The sequence below is a fragment of the Rhinolophus hipposideros genome (assembly GCF_964194185.1).
Source record: "Rhinolophus hipposideros genome assembly, chromosome: 16".
NCBI classification, from domain to species: domain Eukaryota; kingdom Metazoa; phylum Chordata; class Mammalia; order Chiroptera; family Rhinolophidae; genus Rhinolophus; species Rhinolophus hipposideros.
The window spans coordinates 50,939,932-50,956,273 of record NC_138062.1 but is presented as its reverse complement, the minus strand read 5'-3'; the positions used below and the strand labels follow the sequence as shown (position 1 = coordinate 50,956,273).

General features: G+C 57.7%; 2 protein-coding genes across 6 annotated transcripts; both read left to right on the top strand.

Moving 5' to 3' along the window:
• Positions 1–1,178: 1,178 nt before the first annotated feature.
• On the top strand, positions 1,179–10,366 carry GMIP (GEM interacting protein; the record flags this gene model as incomplete). 4 transcript variants are annotated; one of them, XM_081077349.1, is made up of 21 exons in its annotated part: positions 1,179–1,304; positions 2,219–2,303; positions 2,716–2,791; positions 2,888–2,945; positions 3,260–3,385; positions 3,487–3,551; positions 3,639–3,746; positions 4,157–4,237; positions 4,321–4,491; positions 4,583–4,720; positions 4,941–5,137; positions 5,468–5,571; positions 5,645–5,734; positions 6,017–6,094; positions 6,164–6,318; positions 6,539–6,727; positions 6,828–6,965; positions 7,068–7,264; positions 7,610–7,997; positions 9,351–9,417; positions 9,541–10,366. In XM_081077349.1, the coding sequence occupies 21 exons, from the start codon at positions 1,286–1,288 to the stop codon at positions 9,912–9,914; spliced, it is 2,904 nt and encodes a 967-aa protein (XP_080933475.1). In that variant the 3' UTR covers positions 9,915–10,366. The 4 variants fall into 4 exon arrangements, with proteins under 4 accessions (XP_080933475.1, XP_080933477.1, XP_080933476.1 ...); XM_081077350.1 differs by having other exon boundaries at positions 1,195–1,304; positions 3,467–3,551; XM_081077352.1 differs by lacking the exon at positions 1,179–1,304 and adding an exon at positions 1,591–1,711.
• Positions 10,367–10,849: 483 nt separating this feature from the next.
• LPAR2 (lysophosphatidic acid receptor 2) lies at positions 10,850–14,445 on the top strand. 2 transcript variants are annotated; one of them, XM_081077347.1, is made up of 3 exons: positions 10,850–11,003; positions 12,138–12,879; positions 13,592–14,445. In XM_081077347.1, the coding sequence occupies exons 2-3, from the start codon at positions 12,138–12,140 to the stop codon at positions 13,903–13,905; spliced, it is 1,056 nt and encodes a 351-aa protein (XP_080933473.1). In that variant the 5' UTR covers positions 10,850–11,003; the 3' UTR covers positions 13,906–14,445. The 2 variants fall into 2 exon arrangements, with proteins under 2 accessions (XP_080933473.1, XP_080933474.1); XM_081077348.1 differs by lacking the exon at positions 10,850–11,003 and adding an exon at positions 11,181–11,366.
• The last annotated feature ends 1,897 nt before the right edge of the window (positions 14,446–16,342 follow it).

Below are 16,342 nucleotides of genomic sequence, written 5' to 3'. Positions count from 1 at the left end.
GGGGTTCTGAGCCACACAGGTGCTGTGCCACCGCAGTCAGCCTGGCTCAGCCCTCGTAGTGGCACTGCCCTTCCTTCTGCCTTTCAAAGGGCCCTCACTGCGATTCAAGGATGTCAGAGTAGGCAGCCTGAGAGCTAAAAATCACAGCCAGTTGGAGATAGGCCTTTCCAACAGCCAAACACTTCAGGAAGCAGTTATTTCCAGACAGAAATCCCACTGCGTGAAGGGTGTGGGTGCTTTTTTCTTTGGTAACTGACAAGCATGTGACAACCTCAGACCAGGGGACCCAGGCCCAGGCTTCTGGGCAACTTGTCCCTCCCATGCTCAGTGGGGCAGCATCTCAGCCCTTTCCAGCCCTGGCCCCTTGGCCATCCTCAGCAGCCCACTCCTGTCCGGCTTCCCCATAGAGAAGTGTGGCGTATAGTCCCAGGAAGGTATTGAGAAGCAGAGTGACCAGCCTATGAGCATCACGTGGGCCTTGAGTGCTGGCCAAGGTCTCCAGAGTGGTAGTGGCCCCAGACCCCACCCAGCAGAAGAGTGGCTGTGGTCATGTGGAATGTAGGTCACTAAATCCCTAAGACAACTTGAAGTGACTGGAAAGAGCACTCTGAAATTGGGTTTGCCGGGGATGATTCTTTGGAGGCTTAAGACAGGGTCTCTGTGCCCCTCTTCCCAGAGATGCCAGGGGCGCTTCTGGCTGCACTATAATCGGGACCTCAAGAGCCTGATCTGGGAATCCCCTCCAAGCCGGGTGTCCCTGGCCACAAACCGTTAGGAGACTAAAGATTCGCCTGGAATTGGGCAGGACATCAAGCGTCCACCAGGGGGCTCCATGGCTCAGGTCGGGCGGAATGGGTTCAAGAGTTCCGGAGACCCCTGGGCAGGGCTGTCACTGGGAGTTTGGAAGGTTCAGGTTTGGGAACAGGCAGACTCTGGGGTCACTCCGGGGGAAAGTGTGCTAGGAAGGGAGTCTTGGCCGGGATGGAATCCTGGGGTGTCCAGGTCTGGGAAGTTTCGGCCTGGGGTGGTCGCCCTTACAGCACGTCTGGCCGTTCTCCGCTCGGGCCGGGGGCGCGGTCTGCGGTTTGCGGACCTCAGGGCGGGGCCTACAGGCAAGGGCGTGGTCTGGGCGGGGCCTCCACTGGATGAGGGCGTGGCCGGCAGCGGGGCGGGGCAACGCGGAAGCCTGGCGGCAGCAGCCGCAGGAGGAAATCGGGGCTAGGCCCCTGCGCTGCGCGATCCCATCCCAGTCCCAGTCCCCGCCGAGCGATCCCTGGTCCGGGCCATGGACGCAGCAGAGCCGGGTAGGCGGTCTGGGATACGGGATCCGAGAGGGGCATCCCCCGGCTTACCCCACTTGAGGGGCCAGGGCTGTCCCTCTCCGTCCACAGAGCAGGGAGAAGAAATGTTGAATGGGGAGAACTCTGGGATCCTCCACTGTGCGGACCCCCAAGCCCAGAGGGGCCTGGGACATCAGTCCCTGACCTCCCTCCCCCTTTGGAGTCTTCACCCCGGATGCCTGGGGGAGGGGGCCCAGGAAGGGGAAGTGGCCGCTTCTGCTTCTGATATTTGTGATGGGGGCAGGGTGTCATGACCGCTGATGGAGAGGGCGACGCGGCAGGATCCCCGCCCGGCTCCTCCAAAGCCCAGGGAGAGGAAATGCTGATCTGGAGACCCTGGGGCGGGGGGGCTGTGGCAGAAATGTGGCAAGGTCTGACCTGTGTTTGGGGCTGTCTTTTGTGTCTCTGCTGTGTATGTTGAGTGTCATTCGGTCTTTAGGTGCCTCGTGGTTTCAGTCTGCCCCATGTGTGTTTCTGCCACAGCTCTGCGCCTGTCTGTCCCGTGTGTATTTCCATCTGTCTGGCCTGAGATCTTTGTAGTTCCATTGTCAAGTTAGCTGTCCCTTAGGGACAGCGTGGCTGCATCTGGGGCATCTGTTTTGTCGCTTTGCTTCTGAGCTTGTGCATTTGTGGGTATCTCTGCTCTCTGTGTTGTGCCTGAGTCCATCTGCCTGCCCTGAGTCAGCCCCACCCAAGCGCAGGCTCTTTGCATCCTAGCTCAGACACCCACACCATACCATACTCCCCAAGGAGCCAGAACTTTCTGTCTCTGTCTCTCCTCTTTCTGTCTCTCTTCCCCACCCTCCAAACAACCAGCCAAGGTGCTGTGGGTGGAGGGAGGCTTCTGTTGGCCCATGTGTGACATTCCCCTCCCCCAGGGCTACCCCCGGCCTCCGAAAGCAGGAAGAGGTACAGTGACATCTTCCGGAGCCTGGACAACCTTGAGATCTCACTGGGGAACGTGTGAGTCTAAGCCTGCCCCCCTGGGTCACCCCCAAATCCTGCCAGGATCTCCAAAACACCTGAATATCCCCAAATTCAACCCCCCAAATCCACTGGCAATCCCCAAAGTAGTCCTAGAACACTCACATATCCTTGTGACCCCTTTAAACATTTGAGATCCCTATCATCCCACTCTGTGGACCCCAAAGTTACCTGTAACCCTTCAAACTCTGTCTCAATCCCATAAAAAAAACTCACCTGGTTTCTCACCCCCCTGCCCCCACCTCCCACCCCATCCCTCAGAGGTTTCAGATATAAGAGATGTCACAGAGTTGATATCCAAGACCATCCCCCAAGCTATCCTGGGGTCCCCAGCACCCCTAGGCAGGACAGACTGGGTGGAGGGTGGTATCCTAACACCCTTACCTCCCAGGACCCTTGAGATGCTGGCTGGAGAACCTGCGCTTTCAGGAGAACCAGAGCCTGACAAGACCCCCACAGCCTCTGTGGTGAGGGGTGGGGCCACGGGGACAGGGCGGAGGGGGCCTCTGGGAGCAGGGGCCTCTGTTCTACATGCTCCTGAATACTGTCTCCCTCCCTCTTAGACCAGTGAAACCAGCCATTGGAGTGGCCCCTCCCCAGAGGCTCCTGCACCCCTTACAGGTAGCGGACTTTGAGGACAGGGGGTGGAGGCAGAAGGAAGTCAGTCCCTCAACAAGTCATCACCGACTGCTTGTCCCGTGCATGTGGGACACTGCAGTGTACACAGCAGAGCTGAGCCCCTGTCCTCAGGGAGCCCCAGTCTAGGTGGAGAATGAGTGTAAAATTGAAACCTGGGCAAGTCATCACAAAGGGGTGTTTGGGGGAGCCTTAGGGTGTAGAATAAGGGCCACTGGTCTGGTCTGGGGGCTCAGGGAAGGTCAGGGTTCCGTGAGAGGTCAAGGTTCATAGGTCACAGATCCACCTGTCTGCCCCAGGGGAGGAACTGGACTTGCGGCTCATTCGGACCAAGGGGGGTGTGGATGCAGCCCTGGAGTATGCCAAGACCTGGAGCCGCTATGCCAAGGAGCTACTGGCCTGGACCGAAAAGAGAGCCAGCCTCGGTGAGGGCCCTTCCGCCTAGCCCCAGGCTCCAAGCCCCAGGCCCCAGACCGCAGGCAGCGCCCACACCCTACCTGACTCAGACCCCTGCTGTCTCCCCCAGAGCTGGAATTTGCCAAAAGCATCATGAAGATCGCTGAGACGGGCAAGGTGTCGATCCACCAGCAGGTAACCATAGCCGGAACCTCCCAGAACCCCAGCCCAACCCCCCTAGATTCTCAGCATCCTCCAACCCACCGCACTCCTCACCCCCAGAGCCACATGCCCCTGCAGTATATCTATACCCTGTTTCTGGAGCATGACCTCAGCCTCGGAGCCCTGGCCATGGAGACAGTGGCCCAGCAGAAAAGAGACTACTACCAGGTGAGGGAGCCCTGCTGTCCCTGCATCATTCTGTCACAACCACCCAGCAGGAAGGCACTGTTACCAACAGTGCCGTTTTGCTGACGAGGAAGCTTAGGCCCCTGGATGCTGAGGAACTTGCCCAAGGTTACCCCGCAGAGATTCAAACCAGGCTTCCTGTGCGATTGCAAAACTGTGCTTTTGTTTGTTGGTGGGGCACAGGGAGGTACTGAGTGTTCCAGGAAGAGAGCCTTGGCATCTCTGGGTCCAGACAGAAAGGATAAAGTGACCACTAAGACTCCGGAGACATGGGGGCGGGGGAGAACAGGTCTGGGTGAGAAGACCCCCGAGAGAGTGAAAGTCGCATGGCCTCGGGTAACGGAAGGACCCCGAGGCCCTGAGGCAGTATCCCCATCCCTCATCCTCGCCAGCCTCTGGCTGCCAAGCGGACTGAGATTGAGAAGTGGCGCAAGGAGTTCAAGGAGCAGTGGATGAAAGAGCAGAAGCGTATGGTGAGGCCCAGGCTGGGCGAGGGCACCCTAGGGAAGGAGAGGAAGGAGCGCTGCCCCTGACCGTGCTCCTGGCCCGTCCTCAGAATGAGGCGGTGCAGGCGCTCCGGCGGGCCCAGCTCCAGTATGTACAACGCAGCGAGGATCTGCGGGTGCGTTCCCAGGCATCGCCCGAGGACCCAGCCCCCCAGGCCTCGCCCGGACCCAGCAAGCAGCAGGAGCGACGGCGGCGCTCGCGCGAGGAAGCCCAGGCCAAGGTGGGGACCCCCACTGCGTGCCCCACCGCAGTGCTTTGGGGCCCCCTGGTCCGTGCTGTCTCCCACATGCGCCGGGCCTTGGTTCCTCCAGGCGCAGGAGGCTGAGGCCCTGTACCAGGGCTGCGTCCGCGAGGCCAACGCAAGGCAGCAGGACTTAGAGGCTGCCAAGCAGCGGATTGTGTCCCACATACGCAAGCTGGTGCTGCAGGGGGACGAAGTGATGAGGCGGGTGAGACCCTTCTCCCCACCCCCTCCGCACCCTTCTGGTTTGGGCCCCAGCTGGGTGCCCCTACTACCAGGATGACGGCCCAGCTTTGACCCGTCACTACCCTCCTCCCTAAGCCACCTCCCACTGCCGGGCCCCGCCCCCTAACTGAGTAAGCTGGCGCCTCCAATGGTCAGCTCCCTGCCTCCACCCTCCTCTCTCACGTGTGGTCTCCACCTGGCAGGTGACCCTGAGACTGTTCAGGCTGCGGGGGGCACAAGCAGAGCGTGGTCCCCGCTCCTTTGCCGCATTGGCAGAGTGCTGTGCACCCTTCGAGCCCGGTCAGCGCTACCAGGAGTTCGTGAGGGCACTGCGGCCTGAGGCCCCCCCACCTCCACCGCCTGCCTTCTCTTTCCAGGAGTTCGTGCCTTCCCTGCACAGGTGGGCCTCTAAGATCACTGTCAGGTGGAGAGGGAGCTCCAGAGTCACAGTGCCAATTGTTGGCATCATGAGGCTTACAACTCAGGGTCAGAAAACTCAAAGCCTCAGTACTTGGACTTAGTACCCAAGACTCTCTTTTTGGAGGTGGGGAGCTTGTCCCAGTCCTGAGAGGGTCAAGACTTTGGGCTTACTGCACTGGGGGCCACCGATACGCATGCACATCAGGGCTTGCAGACCCTAGTACTTGGAGTTGGATCCAAGGCACGATGCCTGAGTAGTTACCCCTGGCCAGTGTCCTGGTTCTTAGAGCCCTCAAACCTCTCTTCTCAGCTCCCCTCAAGACACAAGAAAAAAGCTCTCCGGCCCCCCACCTCCACAGCTGGATGAGAGTGCTGAGCCAGGCCCTTGGGAGGACACAGGCACAGGCTGGCAGGGTGAGTGTAGTGAAGGTTGGGCAGGAACCATGGTGGGACAGAGGGTCATCCTAATTGGCTTGTCCCCTCCTAGGGACTCCGGGCCCCACTCCAGGCAGTGATGTGGACAGCGTGGGCGGTGGCAGCGAGTCTCGGTCCCTGGATTCTCCCACGTCCAGCCCAGGTGGGGCCAGGACCTGGCCTGACCCACTCCTGATCTCTGATCATCCTCCAGCCCCTGGCCAGGCTCTGACCTTCAGTCTCTAACCTATCCTTTGACCTACCCACACCCTTGACCTATTTCCTCAACCTCTGAACTATCTGACCCCATCATGACCTCTATCACTTTCCCCAAAGGGCATCTGTGGGTGGTTCTGGAAGGCCTGAAAACTAGAAATGTCTCCTTCAACTTGGAGCCTCCCCATGAGCCCTGTGACCCCCGACTTCTGTGACCCTCTGACTCCAGGTCCTGGCATGAGGCGACTGGTGAAGATCTCGTCCATAGGCACCGAGTCCTCGGATGATTTTGAGGAGCGAGACCCTGGTGAGGCTGGAAGCAGGTTGGGCAGGTGGGGAAGTGGTGGCCAGGACCCCTGACCCTATTTTCCTGCAGACCTGGGAGATGGGCTCGAGAATGGGTCAGGCAGCCCCTTCAGGAAGTGGACGCTGTCCAGCGCAGCCCAGACCCACCGGCTGCGGCGGCTGAGGGGCCCAGCCAAGTGCCGGGAGTGTGAGGCCTTCATGGTCAGCGGGACCGAGTGTGAGGAGGTATGTCCTGGGCCGATGACTCAGTGCCCTCTGCTGACCACCAGTGACCTCCCTCACCCCAGGCACCTCCATGACCTGATCTTCCTGTGACCTTCCCTCCCCTAGGACTAACCCTAATCTGATGACTTCCATGAGCTTCCCATTCCCTGAGGATCCTTACACCCTTCCCTTCCCTTGCTGACCCGCAATGACCTCCCTGACCCTGTGACTTTCCCCCCAGTGCTTTCTGACCTGCCACAAGCGCTGCCTCGAGACTCTGCTGATCCTCTGTGGGCACAGGCGGCTCCCAGCCCGGACAGCCCTTTTTGGGGTCGACTTCCTGCAGCTGCCCAGGGACTTCCCAGAGGAGGTGCCCTTTGTAGTCACCCGATGCACAGCCGAGATAGAACAGCGCGCCCTGGGTGTGCAGGTGCCACTTTGATCCTTAACTTTTGACCATTCCCAGCAGTGACCCAGACCTCTATGGCTGTATTAAAACCTAGGTGTCTATTTCCCACCCTACCCTGCAGGGCATTTATCGAGTCAGCGGGTCCCGCGTCCGTGTGGAACGGCTATGCCAAGCTTTCGAGAACGGCCGAGCGTTGGTGGACCTGTCAGGAAACTCACCTCATGATGTCTCATGTGTCCTCAAGCGGTTCCTGCAGGAGGTGGGTGCTCGGGGGGCAGGGGGCAGGGGGCAGGGTGGGCTTAGGCTAAGGAACCTCTGCAGCCCACCCACACCCATGTCCCCGCTGCCCTTCCACCCCCAGCTCACTGACCCTGTGGTCCCCTTCCACTTCTACGACGCCTTCATCTCTCTGGCTAAGACCCTGCATGCAGACCCTGGGCACGACCCTGGGACCCCCAGCCCCAGCCCTGAGGTTATCCGCTTGCTGAAGACCCTCTTGACACAGCTGCCTGACTCTAACTACAATACTCTGCGGCACTTGGTGGCCCATCTGTTCAGGTGTGCACTGTCCCTGACCTAGAAACAGGACTTCTGACCTGAGGCATGGATCTATGATCCCTTCCCTGGACATGTGTGTCTACTGACCCCTGGGACTGACCCCTGACACTGACCTCTGACCTCTGCATGTATTTCCTGAGCTCCAAACCTTAATACATGACTCCTGACTTTGGGTGCCTACCCCTGAACCCTATAGCTGGGCATGTAACTGCTGGTCTTAAACAATGACCAGGACCACTCACCCGTGACTTAGGCAAGTCGCCACTAGCCTGGCCTTCAGGTCCTACCCAATGGCCATTGACTGTGTACTCTGTGCCCTTACCCTTCTCCTCACCCCATCCCCAGAGTGGCTGCACAGTTTGAGGAAAACAAGATGTCTGCCAACAACTTGGGCATTGTGTTTGGGCCCACACTGCTGCGGCCACCGGACAGTCCTGGGGCAGCTGGCACCGGCTCTGTTACTTACCTCCTGGACTCCGGGCACCAGGCCCAGCTTGTCGAGTTCCTCATCGTGCACTACGAGCAGATCTTCGGGATGGACGAGCTCCCCCTGGCCACTGAGCCTCCACCTCAAGACCCCAGCCCAGCCCCGGGGTCCCTCACAACCAGCTCCCAGCCACCACCCCCACATCTTGCCCCGGATCCCTTGCCCACAGCCCCAGCCTCAGACCCTGACACAGACCCTGAGCCCCAATGTGCCCTGGAAAAGCATCCCGAAGCCACGCCTCCCGAGGTAGGAACCTGCTGGGTGAACAGACATGAGGAGGATCTTCTCTCTGTTTCATCATCTTTCCTGTCTTCCTTTCCTTTTAAAGGTGTCTCTTTTGTTCCTTCCTTATTTACCCTGGGCTCATTTTTGAAGGAAAAGTGAGGAATGGTGTAGTGGGTAATGGAGTAACATTAGGGTAGACTCCTGCAGAGGTACTAACATGGGTGATCATTTCTTCAACAGAATATTTATTGAACACCTACTGTGTGCTAAGCATTGTTCTAGGCATTACAGATATCTCAGTGAGCAGAATACTCAAAGACACCATTCTCTTGGTACCTGCATTCTCCTGGGAAAGAAATCAACGAAAAACAAGAAATATGATACAGAGTCAGTTATATAGGATATTAGAAGGTAACAAGTACTATAGAGAAAAGAAAGGGTAGCATAAGGTAAGCGATATCAGGGGCACCAAAGTGAGAGGTGATGGGCAGTTTGTAGCAGTAAGTAGGATGGTGTGAGCACGTCTCATTAGAAGGTGAATTTGAGCAAAGATTGGAAGGATGTGAAGGAGGATTAAAGCAGGAGGAGATCAGAGGGAGTGTCTCCCAGGCAAAGGGAATAGCCAGTGCAAAAGCCCTGAGGTTGGAGCATACATACCTGGTATGTCCAGGGCCCAGTTCAATACTGTGATGAATGAGTGAGGGGAATGTGGTTGAAAGTGACACCAAAGAGAGGTCTGTAGGCCACCACTTACTATGCACAGACGCTTTATCAGCTTCCTGTCATCCTCACCACAGCCCCGAGTGATGGATACTGTTAGTGAAAAACATTTATAAATGAGACTCCTAGGGGGATTTCCCTGTCCTTCAGATCCTGCTACACCTGCCGTTTCTGAGTGCACAGACCTCCTCCACAACCCCCTAGAGCTACCAGTGTGCTGTTGGATTCTGAGAACTGGAATTGCTCAGAACTGCTCAGGACAGTATCTGACATATAGAACTTCAGCTGCTGTTAGCATTTAGCTAAAGGTAGAACTGAGAATAAAGAGCTAAAAAGTAGGTATAAGGTTGCAGAAAACAGCAGGAGGGAGATTCATCTCATCCTAGTGTGGAGATGGCTAAGTCACAACCTGGCCTGGCTCTCTGCTAAACAAGGACATTCCTGCCCTCAGGGAGCCCACAGTTGAGACTAATGACGTTGCCCGGCACGACGGGACAAGCAATACCCTGTTAAGGGCATCATCTCTCCCTCGACACCAAAACTGCAAAGGAACTTGCATGTCCAGGAACAAACCCTCAGTTCTCCAAGAGTCTTGAGTCTCAAAAAAACTGGGATTTTATTGTTGGCGTCTTGGTCTTGGATTTCTCCCTGCAGATTCCCGCTCCACAGAGTGACCTGAGAGGGGAAGTGGCTAAAGACACCAACGAAGAGAGAGTGGAAGGTGAGTGTTTGGAAGGAATCCAGGCGTTCTGGGGTTGCCCAGGGGAGCTTGACTGAGAGATGAGTCCTGGGGGGATATCCAGAGGACTTAGGGATGCTCAGTATTGACTACCCCATCCCACAGTGTCCAGCCAAGGCCCCGATGACTCACTCCTGGGGACACAGTCTCGTGGCCACTTCAGCCGCCAGCCAGTGAAGTATCCCCGGGGCGGTGTGCGGCCTGTCACCCACCAGCTGTCGAGCTTGGCCCTGGTTGCTTCCAAATTGTGTGAGGAGATCCCTGTCACACAAGGGTACCAAGGGAGCTTGGGGAGGAAGGGGCCCGGTCCTCCTGCTGCCTCCCGGGACGGCAGCCCCCTGCGCCGCGCCCCACTGCCCAAGCATTTTGAGATCACCCAGGAGACCGCGCGGCTACTCTCCAAGCTGCACAGTGAGGCTGTGCCCAAGGCCACCTGCTGCCCAGACCTCCAACCTGAGGAAGTCGAAGACCATCTCTGACCATCCCAGCACTCTAACCAAGCTGTCCAGGACTGAGGAGATGGACACATTTATCCCTAGAAGTTCTATGTTAGAGGGTCTCAAGAGTTCATAAAGAAAAACTACACTCCTGGGGTAGACTAAAACCCTTTTGGGGGTAATGTAGCAGCATCTCCCCACTACACACAGGTCGCTGCCAAACATCAGGGCCACTCATGTTCAGAGGTCACTCAGGGTTAATACTCAGGTGCAGTACAGGTCACAAGATCCTTGGGATCCATCCTGATTTCAGACCTTTGGGACAGGGGTGCCTTTTGCCACTTTGGTTGTAGCCACTTCCCACTGCCCTACCTCCACCTGCCTCCTTAGCTGGCCCCAAGTGACCAGCTATTGGAGGGGGAGAAGGACAGCTCAGACACATCCCTGGTGGTGCCTGGGGTCTGATAACCTCTGAATAAAATGTGTCTTTATACGCTTGAGTGTTTTTCTTTGCCAGGTGAGGGCAGCATCCTCTGGCCCCATTTTACCTATCAGGAAAACTGAGGCCTCCTTTCTTTGAGCACCTACAGGCAGTCTGGGCTGGACTTGGGCACCGGGCTGAGTCACACCGGTCCGGCCTTCCCGGAGCTCCGCATCCCCACTCGGCCATGCCTAATCAAACAAATAGAACACAGTGTAGATAACCGGGACAATGGGGCTGTGTGCTCTGGGCCGTGGGAGCCCAGGGCCACCACAGGCCTGGATTGGGCAGGGGATAGAGCCGCCGGGGGCGGGGGCGTGGGGGCGTGATTGCAAGAAACTCGAGTGTGTTAGTACGGTCAGCTGAGGCCGAAGAGGTCCACAGGACTCGGGAGGCCGCGGCGCGCGGCAGCTCAGCTTTGGGGAAGCTGAGACTGGGAGGGGGTCCGGGCGGTGGGAGCCCGGTCGGATCAGGGCGTGGCTTGGAACTCGGCGGCGGATTGGACGCGAGGGAGCGGGGTGGGGCCGGGACGGGGGTGCGGACCCTGGGACCACCCGGAGCTGAGCCCGGGCGCCGTGAGGTCACCGCGGGAATTCTCCGGCCGCGAGTGACTCAGCTGCCCCGAAGGCCCGAAACTGCGGGCGCGCGAGGTGTGCGGGGACCGGGAGGGGTCCCACGCCGGAAGTGGGAAGGGGTGACCAAGGAGCCTCGAGGCAGGCAGGAAATGGGGGGCTACGGTTCCGGGCGACCCAATCCTCGCGGGGCCGCGGAGGCGGGGCTCCTCCAGGTGGCGGGGCTGGGGCGGGGCTTCCCCAGGTGGCGGGGGCGGGGCGCCGGGGCTGGACGGGGACGGAGCGTCGCGGGCGGGACCCCGCCTCCCGCGCTCTCTCTGCCGCCCGCGCTAGGCGCACCCGCACGCTACTCCGCTCCCGCCGGTTTACTGGGCCATGGGTCTACCGGCCGCCCCGACCCCCGGCGAGGCCGCTCCGTCTGCGGCGTGACGGGCGGCCCAGGTGAGGCCAGCATGGACGGGGGCGGGTGGACACGGGTCCCGGGGAGGGCGTGGCACGTGCCCGCGGGGCTCGGGCGCCCACCCCTTTTCTCCTTCCCCGCCCCCCGCTCCTCCCTCGGCCTTGGGGGCTCTGGGAAGCCCCTCCAGCCGCTGCCACCTTGGGTCCCAGAGGCCACCAGGGTCCTCCGTCCCACCCGGAAGAGCCCGATGCCCCGCCTGCTTCAGGAGCGCTCTTGCCCAAACCCTGCCGTCCAACTTTTGGAGCTGTCTCGGAAGTCACCTCCACGACCAAGCACTGGCCTCCTGCAAAGTCCCAAAAATGACCCCACCCTGCAAACATGCCCCCTGGGCTCTATTCTCTGCAGTGACTCCGACACCAAAGTGACCCCCCTCTACTTTCACATCTGACCCCTTTGTCCTGCCCCAACACTCTCCACCAACACAGATTGGACCCAGATCGGCAGCATGTGGTCAGAGGGGTTTTCTTTAGATTAAAAAAGGAAACCAATTGGAAAAGAAAAAAACAAATAAATAAATCCAGCCAGTAGTTTGACTTGGGAGATATCTTTGTCACAGTCTTAATAGTAAATAAGTGACAGGTGTCCCTATCCATCCAGCTTCTTTTCCAGGTCACCGTGGTCCCCACTACCACCACTTTGCCCTGAGGCATTTGAGTTTGAGACCCTTGTCCTTTCTGTCCTGACCCTCTCCTCTGGGTGCTGCTGCTTTCACCAAGCTCTGCCTGCATTGACCTTTCCCTCTGTGCATCTAGATGGTCACCATGGGCCAATGTTACTACAACGAGACCATCGGCTTCTTCTACAACAACAGTGGCAAGGAGCTCAGCTCCCACTGGCGGCCCAAAGATGTGGTTGTGGTGGCACTGGGGCTGACTGTCAGTGTGCTGGTGCTGCTGACCAACCTGCTGGTCATCGCAGCCATCGCCTCCAACCGTCGCTTCCACCAGCCTATTTACTACCTGCTTGGCAACCTGGCTGCAGCCGACCTCTTTGCTGGCGTGGCCTACCTCTTCCTCATGTTCCATACCGGCCCGCGCACAGCTCGGCTCTCCCTCCAGGGCTGGTTCGTGCGGCAGGGCCTGCTGGACACAAGCCTGACAGCGTCAGTGGCCACACTGCTGGCTATCGCCATGGAGCGGCACCGCAGCGTGATGGCCGTGCAACTGCACAGCCGCCTGCCCCGCGGCCGTGTTGTCATGCTCATTGTGGGCGTGTGGGTGGCCGCTCTGGGCCTGGGGCTGCTGCCTGCCCACTCCTGGCACTGCCTCTGTGCCCTGGACAGCTGCTCACGCATGGCCCCCCTGCTCAGCCGCTCATACCTGGCCGTCTGGGCCCTGTCCAGCCTGCTCGTCTTCCTGCTCATGGTGGCTGTCTACACCCGCATTTTCTTCTATGTGCGACGACGGGTTCAGCGCATGGCGGAGCATGTCAGCTGCCACCCCCGCTACCGCGAGACCACGCTCAGCTTGGTCAAGACTGTTGTCATCATCCTGGGTGAGTGGGACCCCACTTCCCCCAACTCCTCCAAGACCTGATGGAGTATGATGGGAGGCGATGATTGGGTGGGGAATGTTCTCCAAGGAGGTGATATCTCAGCAGATACCTGAATGCTGGAGGAGGGAAAAGAGTTCCAAGCAGACAAAACAAGAAGGTGAGAGTCCAGGCAGGACCCGGCCAGCACCTCCAGAGAGGAGAGGAGGTCAGCATGGCCTCAAAGGGCACAGACGGCAGTCTAATTTTGTTCTGAGTTCTGTGGGAAGCCCTTAAGAGTTTTTAGTAGGGAGTAATGTGGTCACTCTGGCTGTTGAAATGTAGGGTGGTCTTTGTGGAGGTGACAGGAGGCTTTCCTGTTAGGACACACACACACACACAGACACACACACACATGGAGCAACTCTTCCCAATGATCCCCTTCTCCCCACCAAGTAACTGGTCTGTCCCACAGTGACCTCCTTTCCCCCATAAAACAATCCTCCTCCTTTGTGTGTGTAGAACCATCCAGGCCTAGAGCCACCACGTACCAGATAGGAAAGGTGCCCCCTCTTTGCAGTTCTGCCTTATCACACTGCCAAGGCAGCAAGACAGACCACCCTGGCACTGCGAACCACTGTCCAAGCTCTCCATACCCCTCCAGTCCTGAGCTCAGAGCCGTGGGTGCCAGGCCCCCCGACAGCTGACCCTGCTCACCTCAGGCTCCATCCCACAGGGGCATTTGTGGTCTGCTGGACACCGGCCCAGGTGGTGCTGCTCCTGGATGGTCTGGACTGCAAGTCTTGCAACGTCCTGGCTGTGGAGAAGTATTTCCTACTCTTGGCTGAGGCCAACTCGCTGGTCAATGCCGTGGTGTACTCGTGTCGGGATGCCGAGATGCGCCGCACCTTCCGCCGCCTCCTCTGCTGTCTGTGCCTGCGCCAGTCCACCCGCGAGTCCACCCGCAGTGCATCCTCTGCCCGGATAGGGGCCAGCACTCGCATCATGATTCCTGAGAATGGCCACCCATTGATGGACTCCACCCTTTAGCCAACCTTGGACTTCAACAGGACGCAGCAAGTGCCGGAGGGCACCCCTGACAACTCGTGGAGGTGCCTGGCGCAACCCAATCTGAGGGACAGAATTAAAGGCAGACCCTTGGTCTAGATGGCACGACACCACTGCCAGGCCTTCCCAGATACAACTCTACCCCAGGGCCTGTGGGTGTGGGCCTCTGGCTCTTCAGTGATCTCAGGTTGTGGGGTTCTTAATGAACTATTTTCTGTTTTTACTGCACATCCCTGGTAAACCCTGTGGACTTCTTCCTTGTCCATGGTGGCATGGCTGTTAAAGGTGGGAGAGATGCGGTCTCTCTCAGGCCACGCTGCCCAGTGTGACAAAGACGGACCGTAGCTACACCGTCTATCTGCCTGAGGCTGATTCTCCAGGGGCACAGACTGAGGGGTGCTCATTGGGAGCTAGGAAAGCTGTGTGGCCCCTTGCAGCCTCTGGAGCTTGCCTGTCCCCATTAGACTTAGGGGCTCCCATGGGGGAAGGGCATGTTAAGGAGTAAACCCTTCTTTCTCCTCTGAGGTCTCCAAAGCACTTTCTGTCATCAACTCGGTCTGTCGCTGTGTCTCAGAATTGTCCTCCTCAGCTTTAGCCGGGCAGGGATCCTTCCACGTGGCCTCTCCTCAGTCCTGTTCTCATTCCCCTTCAGTCTCTGACTGGCTGTCACTCCATCTCTCTTGGAGTCTTGCGTCTGTTCCCTCTTGCCTGTCTTCTCCACTTCTTCCCCTGCCTCCAACTTGCTGCCTGCCTGTCTCCATCCTCTGGAACCCAGAGTCGTCTGTGACCTGTGGGAGTCTTCTCTCTCCCACCTGCCCTTTTATCCGAGCCCAGGTTGTTACCAGTTAGGTGTGTCCATCCCATTGCACACCACACTTACGGGCCAGAGGTACTGGGGTCCATGGAGCAGGGTGAAAATTCGACTGTTGCCATTTCTCAGGCTCCTCTGATGTTACCTGGCACACTGACAAGCATTTTAGGTGCATTATTTTTTCATTACCTGCAGGTATTACACTTATTTGCATGTGAGGACAGTGGCTCAGAGAGGTTGAAATCTGGCCCATGGGTACACAGCTTTGAAGGGGCACAGAGATGCATCGAGGGACACTATAGAGGCCCCTGGAGAAAGGGATTCAGGTTCCCACAAAGTGCGGAATTGACCACAAGCTCAGCCTGGTTTTCCCCTCACCTCACTGCCCCCCAAGGCCTCAGACATGCCATACTCGTGATGATGAGCCCCCTCTTTGATGCTCATAGCTAAATGTGGTATAGACCAGGATCTGGATTCTCTGCTTCCACCTAAGGAGGAGACAGGGTGATGACCCACTTCACGTGCACATTGAATAACAGCCCAATTGGAACCCAGACCCTCCATCAGCGGCCAAATTCTTAAACTAGTAAAGTATGCATTGCCAAAGAACCAAAAACATCTAGGTCCTTCTACATTAAATGAGGCTGGGATTCCCTTTGAGAAAACCCCCTGCCCTAAGGCAGCTCTGTGAGGAAGCAAAATGAACTGGGGCACTGGGTAGTTCTCCAAGGTCCAAGGTGGGCAGCACAGCTCCTAGGACCTGGGACCTGTACCTCCAGAGGTGATGACCCAAGCCAGCAGCTTCCACCATGTGCCTGGCCACATGCCCATGAAAGATGCCATCCTTGCCTCCATGGAGCTTTGGGCTTTTTGACAGACATGTCACTTTGGGGGCCAAGGAAGCCAAGCAATTCCTATAGTTTCCAAAAGGCAGCTCTGTGTTTTACCTGCTTTGAGATGGCTACTCTTACAATCAGTATCCTCCAGATTCTAACTCACACTCCTTAAATATCCTTTGGGATTTGGTCCCTTCAGTTTTTCCCTCTTGTAGGTCTCTCTTCTCTACCAGGTGACTTCAAGTTTTCATCTCTGCTGGTCCTTGAAGCTTTGAAACATCCACCCACCCACCCCCACCTCATTCTCTGAAGGACACCAACGTTACCATTTTCAGGCCTCCTGTGCAAGTGCTGTGCCAGCAGCTAGCTGACATTTTGTACACGGCATCTGCTGTCTATGGTGTCCACATGTTCTAGTACTTCCTGTTATGGGGGCAAAGTGGGGGGTTTCCTTTGTTAGGGAGCTTTCGAAGTTGTTCTTACACTGGCCCACGTCATTCATTTCCATTCCCTGCTGTCTCTTTTGGAGTCCCCCAATCAAATCACACCAGATGGTTATTGCATTTCTTCTCCAGCAGCAATGGGAAAAAGACCCTGCCCTGAAGGGTTGGCAGCCAGGCTGACCTTTTATGAGCCTCCATCTGGAGTCTGCCCTCAAAGCAAACAAGCTCAAGGCGGTCCCATGACTTTGGAGAAGTAATTCGTGTCCAGTTTGTTCCTTTTCTGTCACACTCGGGGGTGCATCACAAAGTAGGTCTTCTGGAAGCACCCA

What these genes read in the sequence shown, in the direction of transcription:
- LPAR2 (XM_081077347.1), top strand. Translation starts at nt 12,138, where the DNA reads ATGGTCACCATGGGCCAATGTTACTACAACGAGACCATCGGCTTCTTC. An exon ending in GACTGTTGTCATCATCCTGG is followed by an intron (nt 12,880 to 13,591) that starts GTGAGTGGGACC and finishes TCCATCCCACAG; the next exon opens with GGGCATTTGTGGTCTGCTGG.